Source organism: Durio zibethinus, chromosome 1, assembly GCF_047325235.1.
Source record: "Durio zibethinus cultivar Kanyao isolate XHJ-2024 chromosome 1, ASM4732523v1, whole genome shotgun sequence".
In the NCBI taxonomy this organism is placed as follows: domain Eukaryota; kingdom Viridiplantae; phylum Streptophyta; class Magnoliopsida; order Malvales; family Malvaceae; genus Durio; species Durio zibethinus.
Genome location: NC_143162.1, coordinates 3,300,268 through 3,318,202, shown reverse-complemented (window position 1 = coordinate 3,318,202; position 17,935 = coordinate 3,300,268). Strand labels below are relative to the sequence as shown.

General features: G+C 30.5%; 1 protein-coding gene and 1 pseudogene across 2 annotated transcripts; one reads left to right on the top strand and one right to left on the bottom strand.

The window, feature by feature from the left end:
• Nucleotides 1-4,880: 4,880 nt before the first annotated feature.
• LOC111310583 (uncharacterized) lies at nucleotides 4,881-8,917 on the bottom strand (annotated as a pseudogene).
• A 4,197-nt stretch (nucleotides 8,918-13,114) lies between these two features.
• Nucleotides 13,115-17,926, top strand: LOC111311677 (uncharacterized protein At5g41620). Of its 2 annotated transcripts, none has more exons than XM_022911275.2 (4): nucleotides 13,115-13,358; nucleotides 13,724-14,285; nucleotides 15,634-15,756; nucleotides 16,130-17,926. In XM_022911275.2, exons 2-4 carry the CDS (start codon nucleotides 13,800-13,802, stop codon nucleotides 17,525-17,527), a joined length of 2,007 nt encoding a protein of 668 aa, XP_022767010.2. In that variant the 5' UTR covers nucleotides 13,115-13,358; nucleotides 13,724-13,799; the 3' UTR covers nucleotides 17,528-17,926. The 2 variants fall into 2 exon arrangements, with proteins under 2 accessions (XP_022767010.2, XP_089615011.1); XM_089758885.1 differs by lacking the exon at nucleotides 13,115-13,358 and adding an exon at nucleotides 14,569-14,693 and having other exon boundaries at nucleotides 14,171-14,285.
• The last annotated feature ends 9 nt before the right edge of the window (nucleotides 17,927-17,935 follow it).

Sequence of the window (17,935 nt, the reverse complement as noted above, 5' to 3'; positions counted from 1 at the left end):
CTTTCCTTTCCTCCCCATCATTAAAATCCCTCTCATCCGGCTGTCTTTCACTCAATTCTTTTATTTGATTATCACTTTTTTATTCATTTTATTATTTATTTATGCAGTTGCCTATGTCTTCTTTTCTGAGTTTGAGACAAAACCCAACTTGCAGTTAGATATTTCGGACACCCTTTTCTTCCCTAGAAAAGGGGGGGACTGGCTGTTAACTTATGTTGGGAACACATGTTGTTCTGTTGTGTTATGCTGATTATATACTGTATGTTTTGAGTAATACATCCAGCATGTTTATGTCATCTTATTCACATTCTACTTACTGCAATCATCAAACAGGTTTATAATATGTCAGCCCAAGAAAATTTGTCTTAAATCTGGATCATAGGTTGATTATACACTCTCAATTTTCAATGAAGTTTGTCCAAAATTCTGTTCAATATTGTAACCCAAAGCCTCAAATTTTGTACCAAAAAGTTGCTCAAAGATATATGTTGTTTGGCCAAGAACAGGATTGCTTGATTTTAAAGAAATTAAAACCAGGTTTTTGGAAGGAATCTGCCATGTAATTCGTTAAGCTTCACGTGCTATTGGAACATTTAACAATGACTGGTGGGAGAACTAGTCACTGTGATAAATATAAAAATAAATATTTCCTTGTCTGGGAGTTTCCTCAATTCCCAAGCGAATCCCCCTGGATTTGCAAGACCAATCCCTAAGATTTTCCTCGCAAAACCCGTTACTCTGTTTCTGTCTGTGATGTCTATGGGTAAACATGAGCTGTCAATTGATAGGATATAAGATAGAAAGATTATTATTATTATTATTTTTAGATTTTTAGATTTTATTTATTTTATTATTTATATTTAATAAATATTTTAATTTTATCTTTATTTTTATATCTTGAATATTTAATAAATATGAATAATCTTATATTCTTATTTTTTAAATAAAAATAAAATTTTTTAGTTTTTTATTTTTATTTCACATATTTATAAAATTTTTTATAAATATATATTAATATATTTTTTAAATAAAATATATTAATTTTAATAATTTTAAAATAAAATTTTACAATATTTAATAAAAATTTATTTACTAAATTATATAAATATATATATAGTGCATGAATACAAGAAAAATGTTACATTATTCGATTTTATTTTTGTTTCTATATTTGAAAAAATTTTTAAAATTATATTTATTTTATCTCAAAAGTTTAATACTCGTTTTCATCCTTATTAGAATAAAAAATAAGTTTCATTTCATTGAATATAAATAAAATTGATATTTTTATTTATTATAAAAGGCTAACAATTTTTGTGGTGTTTTGAGAAATGATGTGATTGGTTTAACTAAAACAGTACACATTAATTGTTGCAAAAATATCAGATTAATTTATAGCAGTGGATGTTTCGATTGTATTCTGGTACTGCAATAAAATTACAATTGAACCCCTGTTATGTGTCCAAACGAACACCGCCAAAACTTTATAATTGCTTACCTAATAATATATAATAAATTTAAGTACTTTATGCAAAGACATTGATTATTTATCTTAAAATATATATATATATTAAAAATAATAAAAATTTTAAATTTATCAAATACTTTTTAAAAAATAATTATATAATTAACTTAAATTAAATTTTAAATTAATTGATTATTGATAACGAATGTTTAATCCCAAATTTTTATTAAAAAAAAACTGCACGTGATAAAATAAAAGCTAGTCGATTTGTAGGGGGACCAACAGTTTGGTTTGGATTACATGATACTGTTTCCTTTCCAATTGACCCATGCGAAACACATTTGAAGCCGAAATTTGCACACCTCAGTCACCGATAGAGAATAGCCGAAATTTCTTAATGTTATAAATAAGATTAAGAGGATGGTACATATTTTATATATTTAAAACTTTTAATTTAAAAAAATATATATTATTATTTTAATTTTATTTATAAAATTAAAAATATTTAATATTAATATATGAAATAATTTTTTAAAATAAATTAAAATTCATACATATATATAACCGAAAATAAAAAGCTCGATAATACAAGTAATCATTGTATCATATGCGTTGCACGTGATGTTATATGTTAATTATCTTAATATTTGTTAAATAAATTATGTTCACAAATTTATGGAGCCGAAAACTTGGACTTGAGGTTCAGATAGGGCTGAATTTTTACAGCAAACTTTTGTTTTGTTTGGACTTTAATCATCAGTTTGTATCCGCACGTTGAGTCCCTAGGCCGTGAGGCTTGTATTTAATTAGACAATGGTTTGCGGATAAAACAAATTGGTTTCAGAGAAACATGTTGGCGACCCTATTGGCTAGACGGTTTTATTTGGCAGGGCTTGCTGTTGAAATCTTGACCATATGCTTTAAGCAGTCAGTGTTTCACCAACAATTATAAATGGCCTCTCCATAAATAAAAAAATTTCAGAATTTAAATATTTTCTGTTGGCCACAGCCATTATTGAAACTTGAAAGGGACATAGTTCATGAAATAATTACAAATTAAAACCTGCAAGTAATAAATTCATGAAGTTCAGTTAGCTTTGAACATGGGAATTCTTTGTCCAAAGATTAAATACTGACAAAATATGAGTAACCAACCACAAAAATTTCAACTCATCACTTCTCTAACGACTGGCTGGCTTATTACTCTATGCAGCATTTAAAAAACCAATAGCTGGCAACCGATCACTCACCCTGCAAATGGAATGCAGGCAAACTGGACAATGAAATAAAAAAAGTGTAAATTAATCATTTAATCTATTGAATTGATTTGCTCAAAAACCAACAAAATATGTAACAATTTCCATAAGCAATGCCAAATTGCCGATTTCTAATTGTCTATAATATGATTCGGAAGGAAACATCTCATTAACAGCCAAAACAAAAACGAAGAGAGAAGGAAAAAAACTATATATAGAAGAGGCCGTGTCTCCTTTTACTGTTTGGGTGCGTGGCCTGCCTGGAAATGGGTCATGAAATCAATTTCCCATTCATCAGAAGGCGTGCGTGGGCTTTAATCAGATGGGTCCCATCACATCAAAAACTACTACTTCAAAAATATTTGGTATTTTACTGTTTTTACTTCTTGGCAATGGACCGTACCAGATCATTTCCGTTTCAGCCGAAACCTTTACTTTTGCAGCAGCTGCTGCTGCCTGCTGCCTGATGGCATGCATTCTTTTTTGACCTTTTGTGTGGAAAATAAATTGCAAGGAAAAAAAAAAAAGTGGGTTAGGGAACAAAATGGGAGGTTATGATGGGATGATGAAGTTGGGTTTATGACCCGTGGATGGGTGCTGTAGCATAATTGAAGTAGAGCTTTGAGTGTGAGGATGGTTTTGAGGAGAAGGCTCTAATGGCATGGTCGTCCTAGGGACCCATCCCCCATTTTGTCAACAAATTAGTGGACAAAGCTTGCCCTGGTTTCCAAAAGGATTCCATTGACTTGCCTCTTCTGGGATTTTGCACATTTGCACTGTGAGAGCATGCTCTTGAGGAACTTGTGAACACCTTGTCACGTTCCTTGCAGCTTTTAACCAAACCGAATTGCTGATCCTTCCCAAAGAATGCTTCGGATTTGTGTAAGAAAACTTGAGTCAAGATTTGGTGAAAAAGTTCCTGAACAAGACATTCCTCCTTATGTTACAACAATTTGGGTTTTTTTTTTTTTTCTTTCTTCTTTTCCTTTTAGTCCGTCAAGGCTTCAATTGTTGGGTAGCTAATAAACTTCTGGACTAAGAAGAATTCATTGAAACAAGCAGTTTGGAAATGACAGACTAGACTCAATTATCTGAGTCTGTCATCAAGGTTGCTTTGGCTGGGCTCACAATCCTTGCTAACTGATACGCTGCACTGAGGCCCATCGCTTCTGCTAATAGAGGATTTAATCCATTATTTATCATAGTAACACACCTACATATATTACCATCATTAATTCATTATCAAAAAGAACCGTTGCACCAGCAATTCGTTGGCCATTCTTGTCCACAGCACCATCAGTCATCATCTTCCACTCACTTTCCTCAGCTACACCTTTGTCATGAACTGAGGATTCATTCAGTAACTCCCTCATGTTGTCCCCTGAATCAAGAGAATGCAGATTATTACATCCAATATATTTTTCCCACAACAAAACATCAATGCTCCAGGCAACAGCTTCTAAATTTGGGGACATATATGCCTGAAATCAGTATTATTCCTTTCAAGCCATATTGCCCACAAATCAATACATTTGAAAACAAAGTCATTATGTTTTGCAATTTAGTAGCCAAATCAATATTCAACCTTGCAAATCATATTCTAATTGCAGAAGGACAAAACAAGAATAAATGCTCAATAGTTTCATCATGCTCAAAACACATTGGGCAACCAATATCCATCCCCATCCTGCAAGCAATCAGAGCTGGCTTAGTAGGAAGAGAATAAGACACGTTTTGAAACAAAAAATTTTATCTTTGGAAGAATTTTACGGTGCCATAACCATTAACCACTCCCATAAAACCCTTGGAGCTGTAATTGTATTTTGTCCATGGATGAAGATATTCCCCTATTCACCTCCTCACAATCTCTCACTAAATGATATCCTGACTTAACCATATAGTCCTCAAATCTATCAAACTTCCACACCACTTTGTCAGGATCAGCAAACCTACTGGAATTTCCTTAAAAGCTTCAACCATTTGTTCTAAATCCCAAGCTTTGATCGAACAATTTTCCATTGCAAATTTTTCTAGTATGTTTCAATTCACCACCACCATTCTTTAATCATTAATTGCATATGTAATGCCAAACTAAGTCTTGCATTTTAATGATGCTTAATTGCTTATACACTGTAAAACGAAGAAAAAAAAAGTCCTAATTAAGAATCATGTGCCAGGTCATGATAATATTGAGAGATTCAGTTGGAAATGATTCTGACTTCCTTTAGCCGCACATCTTGAAGTCATTTGAGATATTCACTGGTTACAAACCTCAGAACTACATGGTGAGCCCCTATTGGAAATAAAGAAAAAAAATTTGGAACATTGCTATCATTTAAAATACAAAAATTGGCACATATTTAAAGTATCTAATGATTCAATACATTTTTTTTATCCACAAATACTTTCTAAATATGTTTTTCATAAACCTTCTTCAGCAACGATTGCAACTTTGGTTTTGGATATATTCTTCAATATCCTGACCAAGATCATCAAATTAGAGCACAAATATTAGCAGATATTCTCCCTGAGTCCCTGTCTCCCTGACAGGTGGCAAGTGACAACTCAAAAATATTTGTAAACTTAGAAAGATAGATGTTACCCTCCACCACTCCTGGGGTCTCTTAAGCCATTAAAGAAGATAATAGTGCTCCCAAACCTCTTCAACACATTGCGGTTTTGTAAACGAGAGAGTGCTCAAGAACTTTACTTGTTATAGCGTGTGAAACATGTATGTATGCGTAAAAAGGATTTTACGGTAGAAGGTGCAAAACTGGATACCCACATGGCCACCAAACTCGATACTAATCCAGTTGGGTCTGGGTTCGACACCGTAGAAACCTTTGTAGCTAGCTGCTCTCCGAGAATAGTTCCATTGAGACTCACAATATATGCTCTCCTTATTGTTTATTTCTGTACATGCCTGCTTGCACAAAGTTTCCAACCTCAGAATTCAGAATTACTACAACTAAATTTGCAATAGCAGCTTCAATTATCTTGTGTTTCGTTGAATTTTCATCCCTGGGTGATAATTCAGAAGAATTGCTTCTACCACTTCCCAAAATTTGAGAAGAATTGCAGATCTCATTCGTCGAAGGTTATATGGTCTAAAAGTTGTTTCAAAGGACTCCATTAACACCGGTCTTTCTCAGAGATTGATTTTAGTTCTGGAATTTTCCATTAAGATTGGATTTTACTCTTCGTTTACATTTTCTTCTATCAAAATTGTATTTTTTATAGCAAGCTGTTGTTTGGGATTTGCCCCAGCCTTGCTCAATGAACAAGTTCTTAATAGATTTATAATTTTAAACACGATAAAATAATATAATATAAAAATAATAAAAAATATATATAAAAATGACATGATTTAAAATTATAGTAAAAATTATAAATAAATTTTTTTTTAAAATATATTTTATATTTGATGTATTTATATAATAAATTTTATATTTTACATATATTTAATAAGAAACAAATATATTATAAATATAAAAATTACAAAATTTAATCTATAGTGTTCAATTAACCTCATCTTCATATTTTTTTTTAAAAGGTAGCCTGCCACATAATCAACTTTATTTTAAAAGTTAACCTCATCTTCTAATTTTCTTACTCCTTTAGTTGGAAGGGAGGGTAACGAGTTGGGTTGGAGTGAATTTTTATTTATTTTAATTTAATTTTATATTTATAATATCAAATTTTGATTTAATTTGATAATTTTTTTAATTTTTTTAAATTTAAATCGATCTGATTTAATATTATATAAAATTATATTTGATTCGATTCAAAATTAATAAATTATTATTTTTTAATATAAATATATAATTAAAAAATAATTATATATATATTAGATTTAATCGAATTTATGTAAAATTTGATCTTAATTTTATTGTACAATTATCCGATCCAATTTACTCTAAAATCTAATTTTAAAAAATAAAACTTAAAAATTTAGATTAAATTAAAATCCATTGAACACAAATTAAACTGCCGTTTCTAGTCATTCACGAAGAAATTTGCTTACCCCCAAGTACAACAATAAAATTTCCAAGTACCTCAGCACCTTCCTTGAATGCAATGATTATTCAACGAATTGCTATCCAAGTCAAATTCACTTGTAAAATCATTTAATTTTCCAGAGTAATAGAAAGGAACTTTTCCACACATTTCTATGAATTATGATTAAAGGGTTTCTCCCGAAGTTTCAAAATTTTGAAATGGGATCTTTACTAAAGAGAAACATTACTGAAAACAATGACATAATTATAGTATTTTTTTTTTAATGAGGGGTAAATCATAATTGACAAATATTTCACCTAGGTTTGAATCAGACTTGGATAATCTGATTGATCTAGGCACCATGGATGCCATTGATTGAGATCATGCATGGATATGGCTGCATGATGTTTTGAAATATGTGAGGAAAATTAAAATATTCTCCAATAGGCTCCGAAGAGATCGCTTGTAATTATAATAATTGACCATCATCTTGAACCTTCAACTTTTATAGCATGCGAGGGCACAACGAATTTCTTGGATTCTCTCACATGCGCTCTTGTATTGTAAAGATTTATTGATTTTGCTCCTTTTTTTTTTCCCTAAGTGGTGAAATTATGATGACTTTTTTTTCATTAGAAACGTCATGATAATATATTTATGTGAACTAAATTAAAAAGAAAAGAAAAATAGGTGGGGGAATATTCTGGTATCTGCAGCTCCACATGTCGAGGCCGTGAGGATCTGGGGAATGGCCAGATTGAAACACGTGGCATTCCAATGTAGTCATAGCAGACGATCAGCTGCCCGTGCAACTTTGCAAATCTATCTCTCCTGTCGTTTTTGAAGAGGTCAATATAAGTTTTTCGTAAAAATTTAATAATTATTTAGAGTTTTGATATTTTATTGTAAAATTAAGGGTTGAATTTTTTTTTGAATAATTAATATTTTTTAAGTATTTTTATTAAATTTAATAGTTCATGTTATCGTATTATATAAATATTATATTCATATCATATTTTATATAAAAATTATATATCATAATTTATGTCGATATAAAAATATAAAATATAATTTTTTAATTTTATTAAATTTAAATTATATTATTTTTATATTTTTTATTCGTATCGTATTACTGTATTATATTTTAAATTATCATATTTATTTTTTATTTAATTGAATCATTAAATATATATTTCAGTTTATACTTTGAATATTGAATTTCCATTAAAATATTTTAGTTTATGCTTGAGACGTTATTTTTTTTAGTGTTTTGTTACGAAAACAACTATCCTTTTTCTTTTATCAAAACCACATTTCCTTTTTATTTCACTGAGAAATAAAATAAATAAAAATATATATGTTTTAAATGTAGATTATAAAACATGCACCAATCAAAATATTATAACAATTTCTTTAAATATAATTTAATAGACTTTTTTTAATGTTTTTATACAATTAAAAAATATAAGATAATTTTTCACCAATAAAATGAGTTAATTTAATTACCTGTTTCACTGGATAAGTTGGCAAGGGATTTAAAAAAGTTAGTAAAAGTTGGGTAATCTGTCATGGACTCATGGCTGTGTAAGCAAATGCTGTTTCAAGCCAATTCTTCAGAGCGTCTGCATCAATAAAATTTCTGCAACAAATTAAGTAAATAAATAATTAATTAAGATAAAATTTAAAGAAAGATTGATTTCAAAGATTTGTGTTAACTTTGTGACCTTAATTAATTAATTAATTACTCGCATATTCAGAATGATTTTCGAAGGAGGTCAAGTCCCCGCCGATTGCTCTCCAATGTCTTCAAAATTTTCTTTTCCATGATCCCTTTATCACTTGTAACAAATTGACTTTCACCTTGGTTTTGCACATTGAAATTTATGTATTTGTTATTTTTATCATATTTAAAATTATTTTTATGAGTCTTTACTTTAATTTATTTATAATAATTCAATTCAAATTAAATTAAATTTAAATTTAAATTTAAATTTTTATAATATTATATATTATCTAAAAAATTAAATCAAATTCAATTTGATTTAAACCGTTGTCATTTCTAGCAATGATGTTGTTGAAGGGAGAAGTTATACTTCCTCCATAGGAACCTCCATAAACCACCACAAGGGGAGTCAACCACCGTCAGGTTCTTCTTCAGGTCAATTATCAAAGTGGCATAATCCGCCAAGGCCTGCATGTGTCGAGGTTTAGATATCCACGTGTACTAGCATTGTGGTGAATGGATTTTCCATATAACCGATGCCGCTGCAGCCTGCAATTCACATTATAAATCCCAATCATGCCAAAATCAGGGGACCTTTCCAATGTCAATTGTCATCCACCCCTTTTAGTTATTTACTGATAAGGGTGAGCATGCAATTAACATTATTGGGATTTTGATGCCAACATTCTGTATAAGAGAAAAGATTGAATGAAATAGTTATATTATGTTTGTTTTTTAATTTAAATCATGTCATATAATTATATTAATAAAAAAATATTATTTATTATACATTACATATGATAATTAAATGATGAATATTAATTTGAATAAATTCATGCCTATGATTTATAATACATAATTAATTTTTTTCATTAATACGATTATATGACATAATTTAAATGGAGAGAGTATACGCTAACATGAAATAACCGTTTCATACAATCCTCTCTCTTTGTGTAATTCATTTATTTATAAATTAACTATATCTTCTTGTAAATTTCAATATGACTCAAAAGCCAAAATTAAAATTGGTATTGTTGCTGTTGTGGTTGATTTTTTTTTTATTTAACTAGAATTAAAAGTTTCATATTTGATCGACAGATTATATAATTATTGATTAATTTTTCTTTTATCTATCAAATCTTTTTTTTTTAAATGATGATGTTGAATATATTATAAATTTACAATCAATATTAGTATTTTTTATACACAAAAGTGTACATTAAACAGTAAATTACATTTGTTAATTTAAGAAGAATTGATTAATTCTCAGTCTCTTTTTTTATTATTATTATTGTTGCATATGGCTCCATGTAAAGTGTATACATCTACTTAGAGTCACCTGTTCTGTCCTTTATTCCTTTCATTCTCATCTCTATATTCATTATCAAGTTCTCCAAAAAGATTAGGATTGGTGGGATCATTATGCCAGAAGAATTAGCTAACAATGCCAACATATAAATAACATCACCTCTTCATCCAATCACTTTCAAACATTTTTATATTCTGAATGAATCATTATGCCAGCAGAATTAGCTAACAATGCCAACATATAAATACTATCACCTCTTCATCCAATCACTTTCAAACATTTTTATATTCTAAATGAACAAAAAGACACAGCATAACAAGATGTTATATATGGAACAAACTGGTTTTATTTTAACATATTGTCGAGGGGTGTTTTATAACAATACACTTCTTTTGGGATTAAAGAATTTTGTTTAAGAATATATATCGAGATTCACACTCAAATTATGAAATATTATTTATTTTAATTCGAATGTTTTACAATTTTATCTCATAAAAAGTATCTCACAAATTTTAAATTTAAATATTTACTTATATATTATAACATAATTTTTAGAATATCTTGATGTACGATTTTTAGAATATCCCAATATGAAATTGAGATGTCATAAATTTTTTTTTATTAAAATTTTATGTTCTCGTCAAATCCAACACAAAATAGAAACAAAACATAAAATTGTACAGAACGTTAAAATTTTAGTGGTAGCTCACACCGCTCTGATATCATTTATGAAAATCGCACTTAATTTATGATATATTATTTATTTTGATATGAATATATCACGATTTTATCTCATAAAAAAATATCTTTTAAATTTTGAATTTAAACCTCTACTTATATATCATAATAAATCTTAGAATATCTTAATATGATATTAAGGTATCACAATACATATAACAAATCAAAACATGTTTATTTTTATTTTTTGAAGTTAAATATGTTAGATTGGTGATGTGTGATCAATTAACCAATAATGCAATTTCACATATTTTTCCCAATTATGCGACACCAACCATTCAAAATGAGATAAGAAAGGAGAGATTCAAAGATATTTGGAGTTAAAATGATCCAATTGAGCACAATGTCATGTAGCCAATGAGACCAAATACAATCCATCGATACATGCAAAATATCATCCATATTTGCATCAAATCGTGGGCATCAGGAATCACATAATATGCCCAAGCCATCCATCATACTTTAGCCATTACAAATCAACCAAGAACAAGCCTCCTTTTACCACCTAACACGAATAAAATAAAAGATGTGCCCTTCAAATATTTAGCTCGAATAACACGAGCCCAAAGATCCGAATTTTCATCTTTTAATTTCCAACCAATCTTAGACGTCAAGGCATGTCCCTTTAACTAAGTTACTCATTTTTTATTGTATAAGAACCTCTCGTATACTTCTACGGTTTAACAAACATATTCCGTAATATTTTTTTCGTCTCAATTTGTTTATCTTATATTTATTTTTATGGAATTTAAGAAAAAAAATTTGAATTTAATATGTTTAATATTAAAATTAAAATTGTTTTTATAAAATTAAAATTTTGTGATTTTTAATATTAAAAAGTAAAAAAATCATAAAAATAATTTTAAAATATAAAAAATAAGAATTTTAGATGCCAAAAAAAATACGATATAATTTTGAAACATCCCAAAATAAAAAAATAGACAAAGAAAATAGGTTAAAGAGAGTAATTATAGATAAATTTTATGGATAAATTTTCTTTCTCACCTAAAATAGGAATTTTATTTTATTTTTCTTTAAGATTAAAGAATAAAAAAAAAATGATCTCCACACTCAAACCTCTTGACCCAAGTTGCCCTCCACTATGAATGAATGATGAAAAGCACATGGCCCTTTTTGTTCATGGTATTTGAAAATTATAAACGACCAATCCTCTCATTATTATTATTTTTTTTTTGGTTTTTTGCCTTTTCCTTTTGAAACAATTTGTCTTTATATATATATATATATATATATTTCTTTTCTAGTTGGAGAATTGGATTAAAGTTTAGGCATTATCTTCTTTATTATTTCCTATTTTCTGAATTAAAGCTTTAGAATTTTACTTGTCCTTAGAATTATGTTATGTATTCTATCAAATATATTGAATTTAGTTAGAGATATTAACGGATAAGATTCAGATAGGCTTGACTCTGATCCGATCTTTTAATATTTATATTTGATTTTAACTCAATTTTATATAAAAAAATTGTTTTTAAAATTCGATTGGAAACTAATTTAATAAATTTAATTTAATATAATATTTATAAAATATTATTTTTAATAAAAATTACATTTTAATTATAAATAAATATAATATTTTTAATAAGTTAATATCTTAAATTAAAATATTATATAATAATTTCATTAATATAATATGTATAAATATCAAATTTAATAAATAATAATTTTTTATATATATATTTGGGTAATCCAATTTTAATTTTTAAAAAATTAAACTCATTTTCGACTTGCCCTAATTTTTAAAATAAATTCAATCATATTAGATTGGAACATATCGATATCGTTAGAGTATAAATTATTTTATCAATTTTAAATTTAACAATAACATTTTTTGTTAAAATAGTAAAAAATCTTACTAATAATTAATTTAGTGAATATATACATCAATAATAATGCCATTAAATTTATTTTCTTGAAAGTTACATCATAAACTCATAAAAGGCCCCAACACACTGCTTTATATAGTTAGTCAATCGATTGTCACAAAAAACAGCATCGCATTGAATATATTTTAATTATTTTTTTTCTAATATTAATTATTTTTTATTAAGATGATATTTAAAGAAAAAGTTCTATAACTAATGCATGGTATATTTTTGAATTTGGTGATACCAATCTCTATCTCTATATAAAATTGGATTTTAAACAATAAATAAACTCATTAGATGTATTAAATATTAAATTTATTTATTAAAAAACAATGTATTTCCTATTTAATATTTTATTTATTAATGAACTACAGCCTAAATTGGAAATAATATATGAAAAAAGATGATATTAATTTTAATATTTGCAAGTGTTGTTTTAAAAAATTACTATTAATAAAAAACATAAAATATGTTTTTTCCCAAAAATAATCCAAAATTTTCGGAAAATAATCCCGGGAATCTCCTTGTCCTACAGCGAAATCAAAGGGCCCCAAAAGCCAAAATCCATCAAAATTTCGCTAATATTTCCGCTTATTTCAAATTGCGGCTAATCTCTTACATCACCTTCCACTCCCATTACTTGTACTCCCGCCCACGACACCGCACGATTGACCAAAAGTCAAACATACACAATATTCAATTCCAATCAAAATTAATATGACCGTACAAGATAACTTTATCGTCTTCACTTTTTTCGCTTTACCCGTGTCTACCGTCTGTATTTCATCAGAAAATACTTACATTTTTCTTTGGAGTGCTTCGAAAGCCATAAAAAGAGGAGCTCTCTCTTTTTCTAGGGTTTGCTTCTGAATCTGAAATCTCAAACTTTGCTCTCTGTTTCTCTCTTTTTCCTTTTCGTTTTCTCAGCTTCCAAACAGTCCTAGGTACAACTCTAAAGCCAGCAATGAATGTAACGGTAAGTTTCAGGAAGAAAGAAATCTTCTTCCAGTCAACAAAAATTAACCTCTTTTTTCCCCCTTTTTTTCTCCCTCAATTTCCTATATTTTGAAAATTTTACGTTGTCTGAATAGCAAACAGACAACTTGTAACTGAAATCTGTCTTTTTCATAGGTTTAGTTTATTCTATCATTTTAATTTACTTTCTTTTTCCTCAAATTTCTCAGTCTCCAAACAGAGGCTTATTAGATCTAGGTCTAGCACCAATAAATTTATAATGCAAAGTCGTAGAAAATAATAAAAGAGCCAAATTTTGAAAAAAAAGTTTATTTCTTTCTTCTTTTTGATAATTAATGGTTGTAATCTCCATTGTTTTGTTGGCAGATTTGAAAGATCTAATAAGCAAAATTGAGCACTAAAGAAAGGAGGGCCGAGTTAACTTAGTGAGTAAAAAAAAGTGATGATGCCAAGGCAAAACCTGGGTAACATTGACATGGAAAGTTTACTCCCGGGCAAAATCAGGAAACGAGGGTGTTCATCTTCAGCTTCATCGTCGTCATCCGTTATCCAAAACTACAGATTCAAGAAAGCGATTCTAGTTGGTGGCAAAAGGGGTGGATCCAGTACGCCCGTGCCTAGGTGGAAGCTGATGATGAGATCGCCATCAACGGCATCAATGTTGAGAGCTACCGAGTCTCCTAAGTATGCGGGATCACAAAGTGGCAGTAAAGTTAAAGGGCAAGGGCAGCAGCAGCAGCCGGTTTCGGCGAGGAAGCTAGCGGCGACACTATGGGAAATGAATGAGATACCGTCGCCTAGAAGAAAGGAAGGGAACGACGACAGGAGGAGGAGGAAAGAAGGGAGAGAAAGAGGGGCTGCTAGGTCGGTTCATTCGGGTTCTTTGCCTCCTCACTTGTCTGATCCTTCTCATAGCCCTGTTTCTGAGGTGGGTTCTGTTTTTTTTTTTCTTTTTCTTTTTTTAACACGAATATATATTTTAAATTGTATTTTATGTTGGTTTTGTGCCACGGGAAGGACAATTTTAGGAAAAAAGGTCATTACCAGGGAAGTGGTCGCTCTCAGGGGATTTTTTTGGAATATTATTTTTTTAAATTTTTTTAAGGAATGAGCAGATAGTTGGGTAGTTTTGGTTTAGTAGGTGTTTGCTTTTGTTGTCCATTCTAGATTTAACCTGTTGATAACTAATCCATTGAATTTTGTCACTTTAGAGCGAAGCAATTTTTTGTGATCAAGAGTATTGGTTGCTGTTTTTACTTTTAGCTTTCCTATAGACTCCTGAAATTCTCTTCTTGGATCTTCTTCATGGAAAAGCGCTTAAGATTCTGCTTTTGGTGTAAGTACTTTTAAATCAGAAACTTGTACCACTAAAAGTGATTTATGATGTACCCAGATACTCATCAAAACACTCTGAATTTCTATGAACTATTGTAGGGTTAATGGCAATGCTGCATTAAACTGTGTTTAAGTATTATTTGTAAATGATGCATTTCTTAATGAGCAAATGGTGTTTGGAATCAGTAGTTGGTGATTTAGGATTTGATATAGCCAGAATTTCATCTCACTTATTAGGTTGTGCTTAATTTTAGTTCAACCTTTGGTATTTAGACTTATTGGTTTATTTCCTAGTTGATTTTTGTATGTGCTAGTTTTTAAGATGGAAAAGAAATTCTTCATCAAAAAAGTCTTTACTTGGTTAGTGGGTTTGGGGAGGATGAACTAGATGTGATCTTATGTTTTAGAATTTCAAGTTGAAGTTCTTGGGACAAAATTTTGGAATATTATGGTTGGGGTTTTCACAAAGGAGTCATAGCTGAAATAGAATTATTTTCATGGGTACTCTTGTCATCTATTTTGTGGCTTTGCTCAGTTGATAACGAATGTAGTATTTAGAGTGTTATTTTCATCTGATGAATTTTCTTAGAAACCAACAGTACCCAAATTCAGTAGCTTGATGATAATTAGTTTGTGATATTGGCCACTACTATGAATCTCAATTTTGTGTAACTTGGAAATGTTGGTTTTCTTGTGAATTTCTTTTCTTGGATAAGAGTCTAGAGAACATTATTTTAACTTATGCTATGATGAACCGATTATGAAGTGTTCAATGAATGCAATTGGTGTTTTGGGCTTCCAACTGCTAGCCTCAAATACATGCAGCCAAATTCTTCTATTGTTCCATTGTCAGTGGGTTATTGATAACCTAAACAATTGATTTTCCGCATTATACCTTTGTCCTGGATAAATGATTACCATGTTAATTTATTCTTCTTCAGAGAATGGATCGACCTGGAACTGGTAGTCGCCAGAGAAGAGCATCATCTGTTTCCCACAAGCTTAGGCTTACTGACCATAATGTTGGGGTATTGGATTCTATTAGCAATGCCAGTTTAATGGAGGTATTCCTTTTGGTTCTTGGAGAAAAATGATTTTTTCCTGCTTTTCTTGTATTTTGTAAGTATTGAATACAAGGTAGAGGAGAAATCTTATATTTTATTTTGAATATTTAATGAATGGTTTATGTATTTTAATCTTCTTGAGCTTGTCTTAGTTTCATGTCAGAATTTGTAACTTTTATTGAGCCTCTTTCTTGCTCATTTTTGTAAATAATTCGAAAATGTAACAGTTCCTTTTGTATCAAATCGTGAAGGCAAAATTTCAAATATCTGAAATATAAAAACTTTTGAGGACTTTTAGACTGTGCTAAGCTGCAGGGCACTTGATTATTTGGTTAGTGCAAAGGAGTTTAACAATCTTTCACTTGTGATGCAGATTGAAACTAGATCTCATATGCAAACCCCCAGGGGATCAACTGTTGGCATTAAGACTCGTTTGAAGGATGTTAGTAATGCCTTGACAACATCCAAAGAACTATTAAAAATTATCAACCGCATGTGGGGTCATGAAGATCGTCCTTCATCAAGTATGTCCCTTATTTCAGCCTTACATGCCGAGTTAGAGAGGGCTCGTCTGCAAGTCAATCAACTCATCCAAGGGCAGCGCTCTGACCAGCATGACATCAATTATCTGATGAAGTGCTTTGCTGAAGAAAAGGCAGCATGGATAAACAAGGAGCAGAAAGTTGTCGAGGCTGCTATTGAGTCCATTGCAGGTGAACTGGAGGTGGAGAGAAAGCTTAGGAGACGTTTTGAAAGCTTAAACAAGAAGCTTGGGAAAGAACTAGCTGAGACAAAGACATCTCTTCTGAAATCAGTGAAAGAACTTGAGAGTGAAAAAAGGGCAAGGGTGGTAATTGAGCAAGTATGTGATGAACTAGCGAGGGATATCAGTGAAGATAAAGCTGAAAAGGAAGAGCTGAAGAGAGAGTCTGCAAAAGTTCGCGAAGAGGTTGAAAAGGAAAGGGAGATGATGCAGTTAGCTGATGTGTTGCGTGAACAGAGAGTTCAAATGAAACTGTCAGAGGCCAAATATCATCTTGAGGAGAAAAATGCAGCTGTTGATACACTGAGGAACCAACTTGAAACATTTCTGGGTACAAAGAGAGTTAAAGAAAAAGGGCATAGTTCCCTAAATGAACCTAACAGTGAGGAGATTGCTGCCTATTTAAACAGAGCCCATTTCGGTTCCCATCCAAATGAGGAAAATGAAGAGGATGGAGAAGCTGAAGATGTCATAGAATGTGAGGAAGACTCAGCTGAAAGTGATCTTCATTCCATAGAATTAAATATGGACAACAACAACAAGAACTACAAGTGGGCTTACGCTCCTGGTGCTGCTCGTGATTCAAGAGATCCTCTAATAAATGAAGAAGACATCACAGGTAGAAAATCTACCTCCAGCAGATTACCAAGGAAGAGTACTTCTCTACAAAGGAGCATATCAGATGGAGTTGATTGGGGCATGCAAAATGAAAGGCTTCAAAATTCCAGTGATGATTTAGAGTGGGGTAGATTTGCTGAACTGGAGAAGCATGTAGAAGCAAAAGGTCATGGAGATGAAATGCATGCATATAAAGCAGTAAAGGGTCTTAGAGAACACCTTTTATCTGGTTCTAGGACAGTTAGAGTTTATGCTAGTCCAACACGCTCTTCTAGAGATCTTGGCAATATAGCTCAAGAGAGGCCACCTTTGGTGCCTGGTAGTGTTTTGAAGTCACGGCTGGCAGAATCTAGGGGTGAAGCCAATAATACTAGAAAGTCAAGATGGTGAGAAATACAATTTTGTTGATTATGCTTTGTTTCGCTATTCCATAGGTCCTGTCAACTCACAAAGTGAACTCTGAATGCGTGGAAGTAGTTTCGGATCAAAGCTTGTTAGACGCCTACCGCAAGAAGATTTGGACGGAAACGATTTTTCCATTTTTATTTTTTGTTGGCTAGTGCTTTGTGTGATGCTTCTAGAGGTGCTCAAATTGCAATGATCGCTGCTTGATTTGCACCAGTATCTGGACACCATAGGTAGGATCGAGTGTCTTTTGTAGGGCCTTTTTTTTTTCGTGTTCCTTTCATTTTAAGGAAGCTGTGCTAATTGAACCTGTTTTACCTTGTACATATCTTCTAGTATAACTGAAATGTATAATTTACTAGAAGTGTTCAAAATTTGCTGTCATGTGTGCGT